Below are 17011 nucleotides of genomic sequence, written 5' to 3' on the forward strand. Positions count from 1 at the left end.
ATCTTGGCCTACTAGGAAACATTTATTTAAGTTTCCATTCCCAGTCACAAATCTAGCATTCTGGAGCAAAGTGACTAAAATATAGTCCAACAAACAAATGTTTATTTAACATGCCCCTTACTTTTCCTTCCACCGCACTCCACTCACTGGTGCTGTCCTTGGTCAGTGGAGATTCAGAGTTCAGAGGTGCTTTCACGTGAGTACACCTGCCAGGTGGGGGACAAGGCAGTACCTTGCTTGTTCCTCCAGCTGCTCACTGTTCGCTCTGGCCATGTCTGTTCGTTGTGCCACCGTTCACTCCACCACTCTGTTGCCAATGGCCCTGCACAGTCACCTTCGGCTGCCACCTGCCACTGTGACCTCTGCGAGTTGGTCTCTCGAGGTTCCACCAGCTCTCAGTGATTTCAGCTGAGCTCTCAGCGTGGGAACCTCGCTCGCTGCTAGTGCAGTCTGGGCTGTCTCTTACACAAAAACACTGTACCCACAGGAACACTGTCCCCACAACAGGACTAAGCACTTAGACCTGATTGTCAGTGATTTCAGCTGCAGTGGTCACTTAACAGAACAGAAGATTCTCTATGGAGCCTAATCAGCTCTGTCTTTAAACAGTGGAGAGGGACAGGTCCCCACCCTCTCTCTTGATGCCTTCAAATCATCACAGGTTAAGTACAGTTCTGCTGCCCTTTACTCATACCATAAGAACAACATTTCATCCCTCATTCCCCCCACAGTCGAGTGGTTTATAACCCAACCCCAGCCAAAATCTATCACTTGGACAACATAGATCTGTTTGCTGGATACCTAGGTAGATTAGGTTTGAATGTAAATACAATCTGGCCTTGAAGCCTTTCCCCACACCCCCAGCTCATCACTATCTGTCAAGGACAGCTCACTTAGACTTTGCTTACAAATCATCATTTGAAATTATTAGGTTGGCCAACATCACCGAAATGAATGCCCTGGCATCATAAAAAACAACAGCTGTATAAGGAAGTAAGGAAGCTAGTCTATGTTCATACTTTTAAAATCTATTATACTTTTTCAGATACACATTTTATCATACACTCTATAAGCTTTTAAAGTGTGTATTAATGTTTCAGTTTAAATTCAGATTTCCAAACAGTCACTAAATTGGTATGTAACTAGCTCACAAAACTTGGGGGGGTGTTGGGGAAATTCGGGGGGGTGTATACCCCCCCGGGAGGGGTGTAGGGAAATCACTGCACTCCACTGCCCCCCATTAGGTATGTAGTCCTCACACTGGGTCTGTGTGCCAGGCACGTGTGTGTGTCTCTCTCTCACACACACACACCCCTTCATCCAGCATTTGCTAGTTTTAGATGCCCAGTTTGAGATGCCTTGGGCCTTGTTCTCAAAAATACCATGCATCCCCAACTCCATTTGAAGTCAGTGGGAGCTGCCAGCTCTGAGCACCTCAGAAAACCATAGAGTCATAGACTTTAAGATCAGAGCCTACATATTTCAAAGCTGGGTATTCCACAACTGAGGTACCAACATTCACTGACCCTTTTGAAAAATTTGGCCTATATCACTTGCCAAAGGAGGTCATTGTCAAGGCAGGCATTAGAACTCAGGTGTTCCTGGCCTCTAGCCCTGGGGGACATCTGCCTCTAGTTTAGCACTTATACTAGGTGTTAGAGTCATCAGTGAGAACCCTTCTTTGACAGCCTTTGGAAATGGGTACACATGCTATAAGAGGTGATTGAGCTAATCAGTTCTGACTAATACTGTTACACTCCAATAAAAAATAAAAAAGACTGTAGTGTCTGCCAGCCTAGTCAGCTGGTTGTCAACCTACTTGTAGAGCTTCCCTATCAAGCCTTGGATTTGCTCTGGGTGCATGTGACCTGTTTGCTATGCATTATTAGACTATCCAAAATTCACACTAGGATGTCTGTGGTCCCAAGATAGCAGCTTTGTCCAGCTCAGCAAATGTAGAACCCTGCTCATGCCATTAAGAGCTGCACTGAGTTTGTCTCAGGAGTCACTCCGCATAGGTTGTGAGCGGAATGGCTTGCAGACAATCAGATCACTCCATTTATGATCCTATTTCATGAGCAGTTGCATGTTGTCTGCATAGATCTTTAGTCAACACAGAAACATGCAGTATATGCTTTAGCACAGAATAAGACAATGACCAATCATGAGCCAAATCATATTTAGTCCTGGAAATAAAATGAACTGTTTTCATACAGTTGTTCGGGGGGGGGGGGAGGGGGATGGGAGGGGGGAAAGTGTCACTGTGCAGATCCTAAAAACACAAACCCAAAAATCCTGCTACCACATGACAGTGATCACCTATGTTAGGAACATCAACACCTTCCACCTTGATGCCTGCCCTATCAGGAAGTGCATCACCATATGTCCTATGCTTTTCCAGGAATACCTGGGCAGGCGGATCCCAAAATAAAAGAAAAAAAAAGGGGATGGAGTGTTAGGATATAGATATCAAGCCTGTCTGTAAAGTCCTATATTTTAAGAATTTAGGTATATGTTTATCATTTAGCTAGTTATAAAAGTATAAAAGAAAGAATCAAAATCACTGTCTGCCTGTGTAAGAGCCTTCTCTCACTGTGACAATCTGAGGCCCTGTTCTTAAGCTAAGGCCTTTGGCTCAGCAGTAGGAGCAGCCATAAGCTGGTAAGTGTACGGTCACGTCCAGACACATTTCAAACCAGTCATATTGAAATAAGCCAATCCAATCTATCACCTCCACACAAAGGGAAGAGCCTAGAAGATTTAGAGGGAAATTTAGTTTGATAGTTTTCTGTTTGGTCAGAACTCACTTATCAATAAACATAGTTGGGAAACCCTTATGTCTTTATAGATGTAGTTGTGAAATCCTCACTTCTGTATTGTTTTGTCATTATAGTTCCCACTTTGCTATTGTTTATTTGCATGGTCTCTGTCTGGTTCTGTGATTGTTTCTATCTGACATATAATTAATTTTGCTGGGTGTAAACTAATTAAGGTGGTGGGATATAATTGGTTAACTAATCATGTTACAATGTTAGGATTGGTTAGGTAAATTTCAGTAAAATATTAGTTCATGTATAGCTAAGAATACTACTATATACATTAGGGCCAAACAGGAAATAAGTTGGGAATCAAAAATAAGGAAAAGAAAACTTGGATATAAGCTTGCTGGAAGTTCACCCCAATAAACATCAAATTGTTTGCACCTTCGCACTTCGGGTATTGTTACTCTCCGTTCTTGTTAGAAGGACCAGGGAACTGGAAGGGTCAAGGAATAAGCCCTCTAACAAGTGTCACTGTGCAGATACTAAAAATGGCTATCACAACAGTGAACACTTATGTTAGGAATGTTTCTCTTCCTACTGGCTATTACCTATCCCCAGAAACTCTCCACCTCAGTTAATTCCAGCCCAATAGCTCACTCTCCAGGCACACTTCAGCTCTATTCCAGGACCTTATTCCCATCCACTGCTGTGTTCCCTCCAAGAACCCAGCATCCAATCTTCCACTTTCTCCTTCCTGCCATGCCTCCTGTTGTTGAGAGTCCCATTACCCAACAATTCCACCCCCTCCCAAATAACAGTCCCATCATTAGTTTCAACTTCACTAACCCAGAAAAGCTGTAATCACAAGATATAGAAACATCAGAATCTTGTTAATGCAGTGCAAGTATCTAGATTTTATTTGATGTGCACATATGTTAATTTCACATTTTACAAAGTAGTACATGTATTTTAGTTCACATTTTAGGTAATGCATATTAACTCTCATGGACTGTGTTATCTCAGATCTGGATTCTCAATCCAATAATTACATAATCAATTTAGTTATAAACAAGATTCCACCTTTCCATTTCAATCACAGAAGCATAATCACTTGTAATAATTTGGCCTCATTTTAACTGAATTCAGAAGCAGTATGGTTTTTAATCTAAACTTCTAATTCTGCCATTATATTTATGAACAATGAAATTTGATTACTGTCCCAAGTTTGAGATTTTAAAATGAGATCATATAAATTAAACAAAATTTAAAACATACAAAAATAGATAAAACAAATCTATGTTGTTTCAATAGCTGCTGTGATTTATTTAATTGGAAGGATGATGTTTTTCAAGTTGTGATTCATAATAGCAGTGCTAACAATAAAAGAAAAGTGGCGAAGTATATTTGATCATTTTAACTCTGTTTTACTCATCTGTCATTATAAATCTTTGGAAGCCTACAATTACAGGCATGTTCCCTCCCAAAACACATATTCTTATTCATGTATGTATTTGTGGGATTTTAATTATAACTGCTTTCTTTCCTTACCACTTCTTTTCTTCCATTAAAAGGATAATTAGGTTTGTTATTGTATGCTTGTTCACAATTCTGGGCTGCTAATACTACATCTGTTTGGACACAAATCAGACATCAGGAATTACAACATTAAAAAAACAGTAGGAGAGCACTTCAATCTCCCTGGACACTCAATACCAGACTTATAAGTGGTCATTCTTCAACAAAAACAACTTCAGAAACAGACTTCAACAAGAAACTGCAGAACTGGAAGTAATTTGCAAACTTGACACCATCAAATTAGGCCTGAATAAAGACTGGGAGTGGCTGAGTCACTACAAAAAATAATTTTTCTTCTGTTGATACTCACCTTTTCTTGTCAACTGTTAGGAACGGGCCACATCCACCATAATTGAATTGGCTCATTAGCACTGACCCCGCCTCCCCACTTGATAAGGCAACTCCCATCTCTTCATGTACTATATATTTATATCTGTCTACTGAATTTTTCACTTCATGCATCTGATGAAGTGGGTTATAGCCCACAAAAGCTTAAGCCCAAATAAATGGGTTAGTCTCTATGGTTCCACAAGGACTCCTCATTGTTTTTGCTGATACAGACTAACATAGCTACCCCTCAGCAACCTACATCTATTCTGTTTTTTAACGCTAAAGAAAGCAAGCAGAATCTATTTTAAAAGAAAAGGAACTCAACGACTTGAAAGAGTGCTAGGAACCAAGAGCTAACCCGTCACTATGGTGCTAGCTATTCCCCCTGGAGTGGATTTAATTGAGAGAGGGTTGTTAATTAGGCAGGAGGCTGCTGAGAACAATCAACCCATCATCAGGGAATACTGGAAAAAAAGGAAGGAAGTACAAAGGGAAGAGACAGGATACAGAATTAAGAGATCTTTCCCCCTTCCTCCCTGGAAAGCAGGCATGGGGGAAGTTTATGTTCACGTCTGTTACTGCCAGGGCCGGTGCAACCATTTAGGCGGACTAGGCGGTTGCCTAGGGCGCCAAGATTTGGGGGAGCCAAAAAGCAGCACCCCCAAATTTTTTTTTAAGTGGTTGAGCGGCATCCGCAGCCAGCAGCCCAGGTTGTCCCCTGGGTCAGGGCACCGCCACGGCAGCCAGCAGCCCAGGGTTTATAGGGGGCAGGTTCTATATGTTTGCGGTGCTCGAGCACCAGCAATATTCAGGGCTGGGGGCCCTGCTCCAGCAATATTTGGAGCGCGGTCTCTCCCCCAGCCCTGCCTGGATCGGGCCCCGGCCCCGACCCCCACAGGTCTCCCCGCCACACGCCCCGCCGCGTCCCTGCCTCACAGAAAGCAGCGCAGCACCACGCCCCTGCCTGCTTCTGTTGCTGGAGTACAGCGGCTTCCGGCAGAACTGCTGTCTGCTGTCCCGGGGTCCTAGTGCCCCCCACCTCCTACTGGCAGGGCAGGCTGCCCTTACCCTGTGCTTCCGCCCTCGCCGAGTCTCTCCAACACCCCAAACACCTCAGCCCCCCACAGCCTAATCCTCTGCCTCAGCCCTGAGCCCCCCCACATCATGAATCCCTCATCCTCAATCCTCATCCCCCTGCACCCTAATCCTCTTCCCCAGCCCTCAGCCCCCCCGCATCATGAACCCCTCATCCTCAGCCCCAACCCTCATCCTCCTGCACCCTAATGCTCTTCCCCAGCCCTGAGCCCCCCCTGCAGCATGAACCCCTCATCCTCAGCCCCAACCCTCATCCCCCTGCGATCCCTCCTATCCCCAAACTCCCTCTCAGAGCATGCACTCCCTCCCAGAGCATGCACCACCTCCCCTTTCCCACACACTCCTTCCCACCCCCAAACTCCCTCCAAGAGCCTGCACCCCTCACCCTTTCCTACACCCCGACCCCCAGCCTGCACCCAAACTCCATCCCAAAGCCTGCACCCCTCACCCCCTCCTGCACACCCACCTCCTGCCCCAGCCCGGAGCCTGCACCCAGCACCCAAACTCCATCCCAAAGCCTGCACCCTCCTGCACCCTAATCCCCAGCTCAGGACCTGCACCCCAGAGCTCTCCCCCCAAACCCCTCCCAGAGCCTTAGGCAAGTGGGGGCGGAGTTTGGGGGGGCAGGTTCTGGGCACCACCAAAATTTCTACAAACTTGCCACCCATGCCTGGGTCAGCGTGCCACCGGCAGCCCAGGGGTTCCACTGCGCAGTTGCTACTTCACTTCTCCCACTTCCCAGGCTTGCGGCGCCAATCAGCTGTTTGGCGCCGCAAGCCTGGGAGGAGAATTAGAGCAGGACAGCATGCTCGGGGAGGACGCGGAGCAGAGGTGAGCTGGGGTGGGGAGGTACCGCAGGGCTCCTCAGGCCAGGGGGACACACTTCAGGGCGAGGAGCTGCTGCAGGGCTGGGGGGGGCGCAAGATGGAAGTTTCGCCTAGGGCGCGAAACTTCCTTGCACCAGTCCTGGTTACTGCACAAAGATATACTGATGAACTGTTGGAGGGGACTTAAATAACACTCTGGTGCTTATAAATCTGAAAAGCATCCTGCCTGTTTGCAGTGCTTCAAAGGGTAGAGAAGGCAGCCCTGTCATAAACAATTACAGGAACTCTGCAAACAAGTATAAAACAATTACATTTTAGACCTCACCATTTTGACAGGGTGCCTTTACTTTAGTAAATCAGCAATGATGGAATACGGTAGTTTCCCCAACTATCTATTCAGATTAATTGTATATAACTTATATGTATTGAGTACCAATCAATATAGTATCTGGAATTGCTGTTTTCTTCTTCTCAAACAGCTAAGACTGTTACATTGCAGAGAATTTTTTAGTATGTTTTTTAAAAGGCTGGTTTAAATAAAATATATTGTTATCTACATCTTATGTAATGGCAATCTATTTTCTGTTTAAATATTTCATTCTACAGTAGGCGCAGAGACCTATTCTTCGGGGGTATCAGTTGAATTGAATTTTTCCTTTAGAAAGGAAAGTCATAAATTTTAATTTAAAATAAATGTAAGAAATACTAACTCATAGACTGCACTATACAAATGAATTAGGACACAGTTCAACTGCCCTCAAAGCCAAAAAAGTCTCCCACTGACTTCAACAGACGTTGGAGCTGATCCTTTAGAAGGTAGGTAGAGGGGAACGGAGGAGAATAGAGAAAGAGGAGAAAAGTAAAATGGAAAAGCAGGAGGAAGTGATAAATTAGTGATTACTTCCAATACCACAACCCCACAATAAAATCCTTATAGGGCAGGAAGGGCCAAGAGTCATGAAAGAGTGGGGAAAACTAGGTTATCCCATGGAGAATGAGATTAGGCTGTCAATCAAACTGCTTTCAAACATGTAGAGTTTCACCAACTGAATAACAGACTGTGCACAATCTCCTAACTCACAAGTGTGGATATATGCTAGTAAACTAGAACATGATGCAGAAATTACACAACCACTGCAAGCATTTAGTGGGCTCAAATGTGTACAAAGACCCCCTCATCTTTTACATCTGCCATGTGGGTTTCTCATTAATGTTTCACTCTTTCTAGCTTGTGTTGCTATCAACAAGTAGGCTACGTGAATTAGTAAGAGGCTGTGATAGATTATCTTTGAGGAACACTCTGTAAATGGTTATTTTAAGAGCTTTCTCATTACATTTAGGGTAGATCCCCTGTACTCTGTCCCAAAATGGTTCCAGTGGTTTATATAATTAAAGAGCTGGTACAACTTGTTTCGCTTCTCAAAACCTGGAGCTTTGGGGATTTTACTGTGGTAGGCAGAAAAGAAAGAGCTGCTAAAGCCACCAAACATCCCAGCAATCGCTAAGTCAAATTCAGAATGGCCATAGAAGGAAGCAGGATCAAAGACAATTGGGCCAAAATCATCCTCAGCAACATTTCCTGCCCACAAATCCCCATGAAGAAGAGCAGGGACAATCTCCACATCACAGAACATCTCAGGAATCTTCAGCTGAAAAAAAAAAGCACGACCAATCAAGCAAAAACTATAACATGACCAAGGAAAAAAACTAAAAGGCAATAAAATACAAATAACAGAATAAATAAAAGTCAGTCTCTTTTCAGTCATTATGAAGCCCTATTCAAGCTATAGTCAATGGATGCAGAAGCAGGTCAAAAGTGTTAATCAACAAGAATAATTCTGATTCACTTCAGGCAGAGTTTAATCTTTCGCTAGCACCCACATTCGCTATTGTCATATTGCTTACAGGCATGGACAATACAGGTTATCACAATAAATAAATAACAACTTCCTTTCATGAGAACAGTTCTAAGAAGTAAACAACCTTTTAGCACCAAAATCCTGAGTCTCCTGTGCTCACTGATGTACCATTATGGAACAAATAACTATAAACTTGGCGCTTTAGTGTCAGAATAGAACAGTGATTCTGAAAACCAAGCAAGCAGCCACATGATTACACTCACTTCTCATTTTAAAAGGCTAGTACAGTGACATACACCCTTTTTTCTTAACTCTAGCATCTGGACGTTAAGTGAAATTAGACCTGCTTACTAAATGCCACATAAAGTTTGCCATAAAAATTGTGTAAAATTCCACTTAAGTATTTCTCTTATATATTTTTTATAAGTACAATGGACCTTTTATCTCTATGAGACACACTTGTGTATTTACCTACCTTAAGCTGTGACCACAGTTCTCTTGCTTCTCTGTCTCCATAAGCTTTCTCAATCAAATCCATTTGAGCTTGGAGTCGATGACATATAAAGAAAGTAGGCCAATCACTTTGCCATTCATTCACCTGGAAAATAAGATATCAAGATTCAGGTAATCATGATCAGTTGAAGAGGAAACAGCACTTTAAAGATTTTTCTGCTGATATATCTGTAAAATTAAACTGTGTATTACTGATACTATGGCCTGTTGCCTTGCTACCTGGGTGCTTGTAAACTAAAGAGGGTCAAGGCCTAGTCAGTTCTGGGATGGGTGACCATGAAGAAAAATTTAGGATGCTGTTAAATATTCTGTTGATCATTACTTTAAGGCTATTCTTCCTTCTGAGTCCATATTAAGGAGGAGCTATCTTTGATATGAGAAATAAACCTAAGGCTCTCGGCACTTGTAGATATTAAACGTCTCTTAACCCTTTATCCAAGTTATATTAGTTCTGTATATGAGCTCTGGATAGCCCAAATTCCCCCTGACTTTTCATTGAGATAATGGTTCTCAAATTGTGGTTCAGGGACAACTAGTAGTCTACAAAGTCCTTCTCAGTGGTCTGCACGGTTAAATATTTTGGTTGAAATTCACCCCTGTGCAGAGAGCCAGGAGAAGGTCCATGCACCATATAAAGCCTGCTCTGAGGGTTTTAAGTGGAATTTAAGTGTTGCATAGACTTTGCCACTGGCCTTTTGAATGAGGGGAATTTCACCTTTTGAGAACTATATAGAGGGTTTTGGGAGAGGATGGAAGTACGGTAATTTGTGAAGGGATCTTTTTCTTAGCAAGTGGAGAATCAATGAGTAGTCTTCACTTCCTGTCCAAAACTGCAGTGTAGGCTTGCTTTGTGCTGCCAGGTTCCACCACAGAAGTGGCTGTATTTCAGTAATGGTTAAATTATTCAATTTTTTGTGTGTGTATATACACACACACACAGACACACACACAGACTACTTGAAAAGAGCATTATTACAGTTGCAAAATTAAGCACTAAAAATATTAGGAAGCTCAAACAAAAGTTGAGAAATGCCAAATCTAAGAAAGCCGTGTGACTTTAATTCTTCTTCCTCATGCATATGTATTAGGATCATGTAAAAAATGATGTACTATTTTTTCCACAGGACTCCCACTTTCTTGATTGCACAGAATAGGCACTGCTCAGTGACTGAGACAGGGTTACGTAATTAATACGTTTTATCTATCAGAACTCTTACATTTTTAAATAGGAACAAAACCTTGTCAGTCCAAGAAAGTAACAGTCCTATGCAGTCTTATCCTCCATCCTTTCCCAAGTTGGACGTAATATTTATATTTTGTTTATACCTTAACAGCTTTTAAGATTAAAATGAAACAGCGAGAACAAAAGTGATGGTTAAAACAAGCCATTTAATATAGATTTTGTGTTTGATTTTAATGTGTAATAATAACTTTCATAGAGCTGGGACTTACCTGCTGTATAAAGCCACAGCATGTGACTGTATGGAATCCAAATTTATCCAGATACTGATGTTCAGAACGTCCTGCACCTTTACCTAACAAACAAAAAGACTGACCATGTCCAAAGGGCAAACCAGCTTTTTTCCCTCCTCCATTCCTGAACTTTCCAAAAGCAATAGGTTTATTAATCCAGTTCTGATATGACTAGGCAGGAAAAAAATTGGGAAAAAACATAATTAAACAATAGGTCAACTAAATAGTTTAAAACACTAATAGTAATAATTCTGTGAGTGCATAGGTAGCTTTTTTCTTTGGGGGAATCACAGACCTATTCAAGATGGGAGTAATAAACCTGGGATATTTTTCAGCTAGGGAAACTGAGGTACAGTTAAGTTAATTGACTTGATGAAGGGCACAGAGCAAGTCAGTGGTAGAATCAGGAACAGAACCCCAGGTCTCCCAATTTGTACTCACCATTTTCTAACCACTTTACCCTGCTGCCTCCTAACCAAAACTTTTGACTGTGTGTCTCATACTGTACATTATTTCAGACAGATCAGCAATCTATCACCTCACTCACAAATATTGTAATTACTTGGTAGTAGGCATACCACTATAGGGCACATTCTGCTCTCCCCAGAAATCAATGGGACCATGCATACACAACGAGGTGCAAAATCTGGGTATCAGATTTGAACATTACTAACCCTGAAACAGCCAATGACCTTGCTTTGCTTCATGTGTTGTTCAGTGGGAGTTGGATCAAGATGTAGAAAAAGTAATTGGAAAAGACTCCCATTGACTTAAGTGGAAACTGGATCAGAACCCTACTGAATTAACTTTGCCTTCAAGAAGAGCAGTTATTCTCAGAACTAACATCTCTTTATTAAGCTACGTATACATTCCTTTATTATTTTAATAAAAAGTGCAATGTATTTTACTGCAAGTGTGAGTTGTAAAATATCTAGTGTAAGTAAATGTGAATTTCTGTATATTTTGTATTAAATGGTATTACATGTTATAACAACAACTTAGCTGTACCTGACCTATAGACATGTTTAATAGTAGTTGTTTTTTTTTTCACTTTGTTGGTTCAAAATCCTTCAGAGGGTTATATCTTGATAGTACATGATGATGAAAGACTTATAGGGATACTGAAAGGTAAATCTGACCCAAAATTTTTATTTTGTTTAAAAAAAACACAAACTAAAACCAATAGAAATCTTTTTATTATTGTCATTTTTTTATTATTTTTATTTAGCAAAGTAGAGGCAAAGTCAAGAGTTACAAATTATTTCAGTTTTAGTGTTCTATGGATCAAAAGATACTTTGTATATATATTTGGTATTTTAGCAGACAGTGGCCTTTAAACTGGTTTTATCCATTCATAAGGATTATAATGCTACATATGTTAAATATTGCGTCATATCCAGAATCAATTATCACAGTGTTGCACTAGTACTTTAAATCTATACTCTACCAACAGTGTTTCCTTCCTTTTTTAATTTCTCTCCAAGTTTCTGGTTGTGAAGGTGAAGATCTGCTATCTGCTCTCCAAGCTTTGCAGTGTGTCTGTAAGATGAGAGAAACAAAACCATACATTCTTCATCTGTCAATTTAAAATATGCCTTTAAACACCATTTATTAAATAAGAGAGAATTCAAGATCAGAGAAAGCAGGGAGCAACTCCAAAGAGGAGGCAATTTAAAAATCGGGAGAAAGAGAAAGCAATAGAATAGGTTAACTCAACAGTAGGCAAATAGCATCTCTCAAAGACAAGTTAATTGTCTGAGAAATGTACAGATACAGGGCAAGGCTGCTATCTGTCAGTAAAGCTGCTCTGACAAATGTGAACAGTCAGGTATAGACCATATATTGCTGAGAATTTGGCCTAGAAGCTTGATTGTTGATTTTAATTTAATTTTTACTTTTTATTTTTACAATTATCAGACACACAACTGATATTTGCAGAAGATAGTGAATAGACTCTTTCAGATTCCCACTGACACAACAGAGTTATAAGCAGAGACTCTCAAAATCACAGTAACAAAGAAAGTATCAAGTTCAGACATACTTGCTGAGATTTTTCATCTTCAGGTATTCCATGACAAACATTGCACCCTCTCCTGGAAGGTCAATCACTTTAATGGGCTGGGGCACCCTCAGTGTGCTGGTTTTCTGGATAGCTTCTAAACTTGCCATTTCACCTTCAAACATTTTTCTAGCCTGTTCAGAAACAAGAATTTCACTGGGGCAAATATCCTTGGCCTAAATGATGTAATTTCTGCAGTAGGTATATTGGAAAATATTTGTGGTTTATAAATCTGTGAATCTATTCATCTTTCATAATAAAATGTAGCAGCAAATTAGCAAGGTTTCAGTGCCGGAGAGGGTAAATTGGTTTGATTGTATTCTTGTTGCTTTTCTTGCAAGTTCAGAACAGTACAACACGTTACACAATTTACCACTGTAAATGCTCAAAGCATCTATGTGTAGTTAATCTCTGGCCAGGCCTCATACCCAGGTACAGCAGGGTTATCAGTGGCTTAGAACCCAAAACTTTCAACAACAAAAGTACAACCCCCTGCCACTTGAAATAAAGGAGTAAATCCTTAGACTGTGACTAAGCAGCAAGCCCCTAGAGGGAGACTGATCACATTAATTAAGTCTGTGTACTGCTGAACAGTTTGACCTTCAAAATGACAGTGTTACTCTTTCCATCCATTTTTAATGTATATTTTAGAATGAAATAACCCAGACGTATCAGTTTCCTGTATACTGAAATACAAATTAATGGCTGAATTTTTTGTTCTGCCTTTATTTAGTAACAGAAAAGCTAAGAGTATATCCTGGAAAATTAAAGCCTTTTCCTTCAAACATCCCACTGAGTGAAAACTGCAGTTCCCACATTTTCTTCTGTAAGGAAAATTTTACCTTTCTGCTAGATGCTTGCTGCATACCTGATTTCTGGGTTCAGGAATAGAAATCGCTGAGCACTTTTATGTTATTTTTTATTCTATTTTAGGAGGATAAGGAAAGAGTTTGTCTGTCTTAGGTGCTCACATGCTCTTATTACCACAGTAACTAAACAGCTCACAATCTTTATCCACACAACACTCCTGGGAGGTAAGGGTGTGCTAATATCCCCATTTTACAGATAGGGAACTGAGAGATTAAGTGACTTGCCTATGGTTACACAAGAAGTCTTAAGCAAAATAGAAACTTGAACCCAAGTCTCATAAACCCTAAACTGTTGCCCGAGTCACTGAACCAGCCTTAATAACAGTATAGAAAGTCAGTCTCTTCCTTATAGTAAAATACCTATGTGCCCAACCCTACACTCCTTACACAGATAACCCCCCATTAAGGTCAATGGACACTTTGCTTCAGTAAGGATTATAGATAGGATCAGGCCTTTAGTCCCCAGTCCTACTGCTTATTGTGATTGCCTTATTGAGGTCAATGAGGCTCCACACAGATGGAGGAACCCATTTACATGCAACAAGCTGCAGGTACGGGCATTAGTAAGGAATACAGAAATTGCATGTGCAATATAATTTTGGGTTTCTTGTTTAAATTCCTTGGGTTGTGGAAAGATTAATCTTTTCCTGAAAAGGAAGATGAAGAATAAAACAGGTTTCTAGAAAGCCTGGAGACTTTTTTCCAATTATATTTCAATTATCTTTTAAAGAATTTTTAAACTTTTACTGGGTTGTACTGTGTTAATAAAGGTTTTTACAGCAATCAGCTGATAGCTGATTTAATTATCACATGCACACAGAGAACCATCTGGTAAACTTAAACAATTGGGATCTGATGATTTAGCCTTCTCAGACTCCTGACTAAAACATTCTAACTCAGCAAAACGTTACCAACCACTTCAAAAATCTCCTAAATGTGATAGAAACAAAAATCCCAATATGCACATTTAAATTGATTTCTTTCTCTTCTCCCGTCTTGTTCTGACTAGAAGATGACCCAGTCCACAAACATCACAGCTGAATGACAATATTCCCAAACTTATAGGGTGTTTGGAGCTGGAGGTTTAGTTCAAGTATTATTTTTAGTTTTGCCTTAACATGAAACAATTGTTTATTATGTTGGAATTGTACAAAACATAAGGGAAACACATGCAGAGCTCTAGGCATCCTCCCCAAAAGTGATTAGGTGCTATGAGTAAGTGGCAATGCCTTAACTATATGTGTGTTGAAACGGCCACTACAACTCTCCCACTCTTATCAAGATGAGTGCTAACCTTCTCTCCTTTCATATCACACAATATAAATAATTATACAACATAATAGTGGCCCACATGCTCCCTTGCTTCTGTGAATAGAGGGTAGAAAATATTAGAAGATCCAAGATGGTGGCTCACCAGCACCACAGCACACTCCCTTCTTCCTCCCCATGCCATGGGGAACAGACTCTATGGGTAGGATCAGACTGGGTAGAAGTGGAGTTTAGGACTTAGTCCCTCCTTCTCCCACAACCATTCAAGGATTCCTGATACTGTCAGTATTAACATATTTCAGTTTCCACTGCATCAGGTGAAACCACTTTCGTAAGGGGGATTGAGGAGCAAGGATGGATACAGAAGCCAATGGGAGCATATCTCCTGTAGGAGTTATGTTGCCATGGTGCCAGGAACCACTGCAGATGCTCAACAAACCCCTTTCCCTAATAAAAGAATGTTTTTTGCTACTGGAAGCTCATGCTGTTCCCCAGCCCTGTGTGGGAATAGCCATTTCAGGGATGGTATTTGGCCCAATAACAAATTCTAAGCACAAGGGCAACTGCTCTGCTCTGTGCTTTTTTATGCAGCAGTGTAAATTCTTTTGCACCTTGTATTGCAAAGGAATGTCAAGTTACTTTACAACAGCATTACAAATAAACATTAACTGAGCCTCCTATCTAAAATGTGCTTTAAAAAGATTTCAGTTCTTGAAAGGAGAAAAATACATTAAGCTTGAAAACACACAATTTATAATCATCAACAAACATCTTCAGACAATTAAGCACATTGCAGTAAACATGCAGTAATATTATCAGCATTAACCTGAGGCTTGTGATTGATTTTCACAAACACTCGCCCGCTGTCAGTTTCATAGCTCTGCCCTTGGCTAATATAACCTCCTCCTGCGCTCCCAAATGCCTTCAGAATAGAGGTCTTCAGTTCGATTTTCAGGAGCTTTTCCATTGGCTAATTCCAGCCTGTTGCAATTGTTTCTTCTTAAATCCACTGCAAAACAGGATTAAAGGTCTGGGTCCTTCCTTTTTCGCTGTGTCTTTGCTACGAGGTAGAAATTGACACACACCAAAGAGAAAAAGAACAGTTGATAGAAAAGTCACATCAGTCAATTCCCAAAAATATTTCTGGAGATTAGAGCTTTACTTTAAAAAAAATAGATATTTAGGAAATATTGAATTTGTTGAAATATCCTGGGGTCCTTCGATGGCTGTCCCGAGAGCTTCTGGTATTTGTAGTTCCTCTCGCCAAGTAATCAGTATGGACTGACCTCTTCTTTGCCTCTCCCCTGCTCACATGGGTACCAAAGAGATACAGTTTAAATCATCAACCACCAGAGGGAGCTCAGCAATGAAAACTACACACAATAACATAAACGGGTTGTGTTTTATGAAAGACTGTGCAAGAGGCCGAGTTTGGTGGTGGTGGTGGTGTATATTACGGTGACCAGATGTCCTGATTTTATAGGGACAGTCGTGATATTTCGGGCTTTTTAATTAATCCTATTAATCCCCAACCCTTGTCCCCATTTTTCACACTTGCTGTCTGGTCACCCTATTGTAAATGTTTAAGATCAGGAGACTCAAAGGCCTCAATATAACCACAAATCAGCAAACTGGGATCTGGGAAAAGCAATGATCTTTCCCTGTTCATACATGCTTTGTATAGACTAGGAACCACTGCGTCTCCATTGACACATTAGACCACATGCCTTCTTCAGGTCCTGGCCCTGCTCCCATTAAAGTCAATGGAAAAATTCCCATTGCCCTCAACTGGAGCCAAGTGCCATCAAACCCTTTTACAGACAATGGAGGTGGATGGAACTGAGCATTTTTCAGGAAATTCTCAGGATTAAACTCTTTTTTGAAAATTTAACAAGGGGGTGATGGAGGCTGGCATCAAGATGAGAGTTGAACTTTCAGGACTGAGTGAGAGATGTCATCCTTTGCTATGCCAGTGCGGGACCTCAACACAGCTCTGCCAATAAATCTCAATCTTAAAAGTTGCAACCTCTGTAGCTATTCCAAATCCTGGGTCCCCACAAAGCTCTGACAACACATTTCCATCCTGAGGGGCAGCAATCCCTGATATTTCAGTGCTGGGCCTCACTTGAGCAGAAATAGACAGTAGAAATTAATTGTTCCAAATTATGGAGAGGTTTTATGATGCTGACCAACATCCAACAGAGTCAACGGTTTCTGTTTACTAGAATGAAATTGTTCAGTGCAGGATGCTAGTACTGAGATCACATCAGTAGTGTTATTCTAAAAGATGTTTGTACTTTCAGACCAATAAAATTTAACAGTTTATTTTCCATTTCCCTGGATCCTGGATTGTTCCTTGTGGGCATGTAAAAAATCACTT

The 17011-nt window shown here is 40.9% G+C and overlaps 1 protein-coding gene and 1 non-coding gene across 3 annotated transcripts; both read right to left on the bottom strand.

The window, feature by feature from the left end:
- Positions 1-6737: 6737 nt before the first annotated feature.
- On the bottom strand, positions 6738-16320 carry FN3K (fructosamine 3 kinase). Of its 2 annotated transcripts, none has more exons than XM_050919415.1 (6): positions 15458-16319; positions 12476-12627; positions 11882-11973; positions 10414-10496; positions 8924-9046; positions 6738-8238 (listed from the first exon to the last, which is right to left on the bottom strand). In XM_050919415.1, exons 1-6 carry the CDS (start codon positions 15596-15598, stop codon positions 7900-7902), a joined length of 930 nt encoding a protein of 309 aa, XP_050775372.1. In that variant the 5' UTR covers positions 15599-16319; the 3' UTR covers positions 6738-7899. The 2 variants fall into 2 exon arrangements, with proteins under 2 accessions (XP_050775372.1, XP_050775373.1); XM_050919416.1 differs by having other exon boundaries at positions 8143-8238; positions 8920-9046; positions 15458-16320.
- On the bottom strand, positions 14557-14678 carry LOC127033434 (U6atac minor spliceosomal RNA). Its single transcript, XR_007769114.1, has one exon. It is a non-coding gene; the product is annotated as a U6atac minor spliceosomal RNA (small nuclear RNA).
- Positions 16321-17011: the final 691 nt, after the last annotated feature.

This window comes from Gopherus flavomarginatus, chromosome 12, assembly GCF_025201925.1.
Source record: "Gopherus flavomarginatus isolate rGopFla2 chromosome 12, rGopFla2.mat.asm, whole genome shotgun sequence".
Taxonomy (NCBI): domain Eukaryota; kingdom Metazoa; phylum Chordata; order Testudines; family Testudinidae; genus Gopherus; species Gopherus flavomarginatus.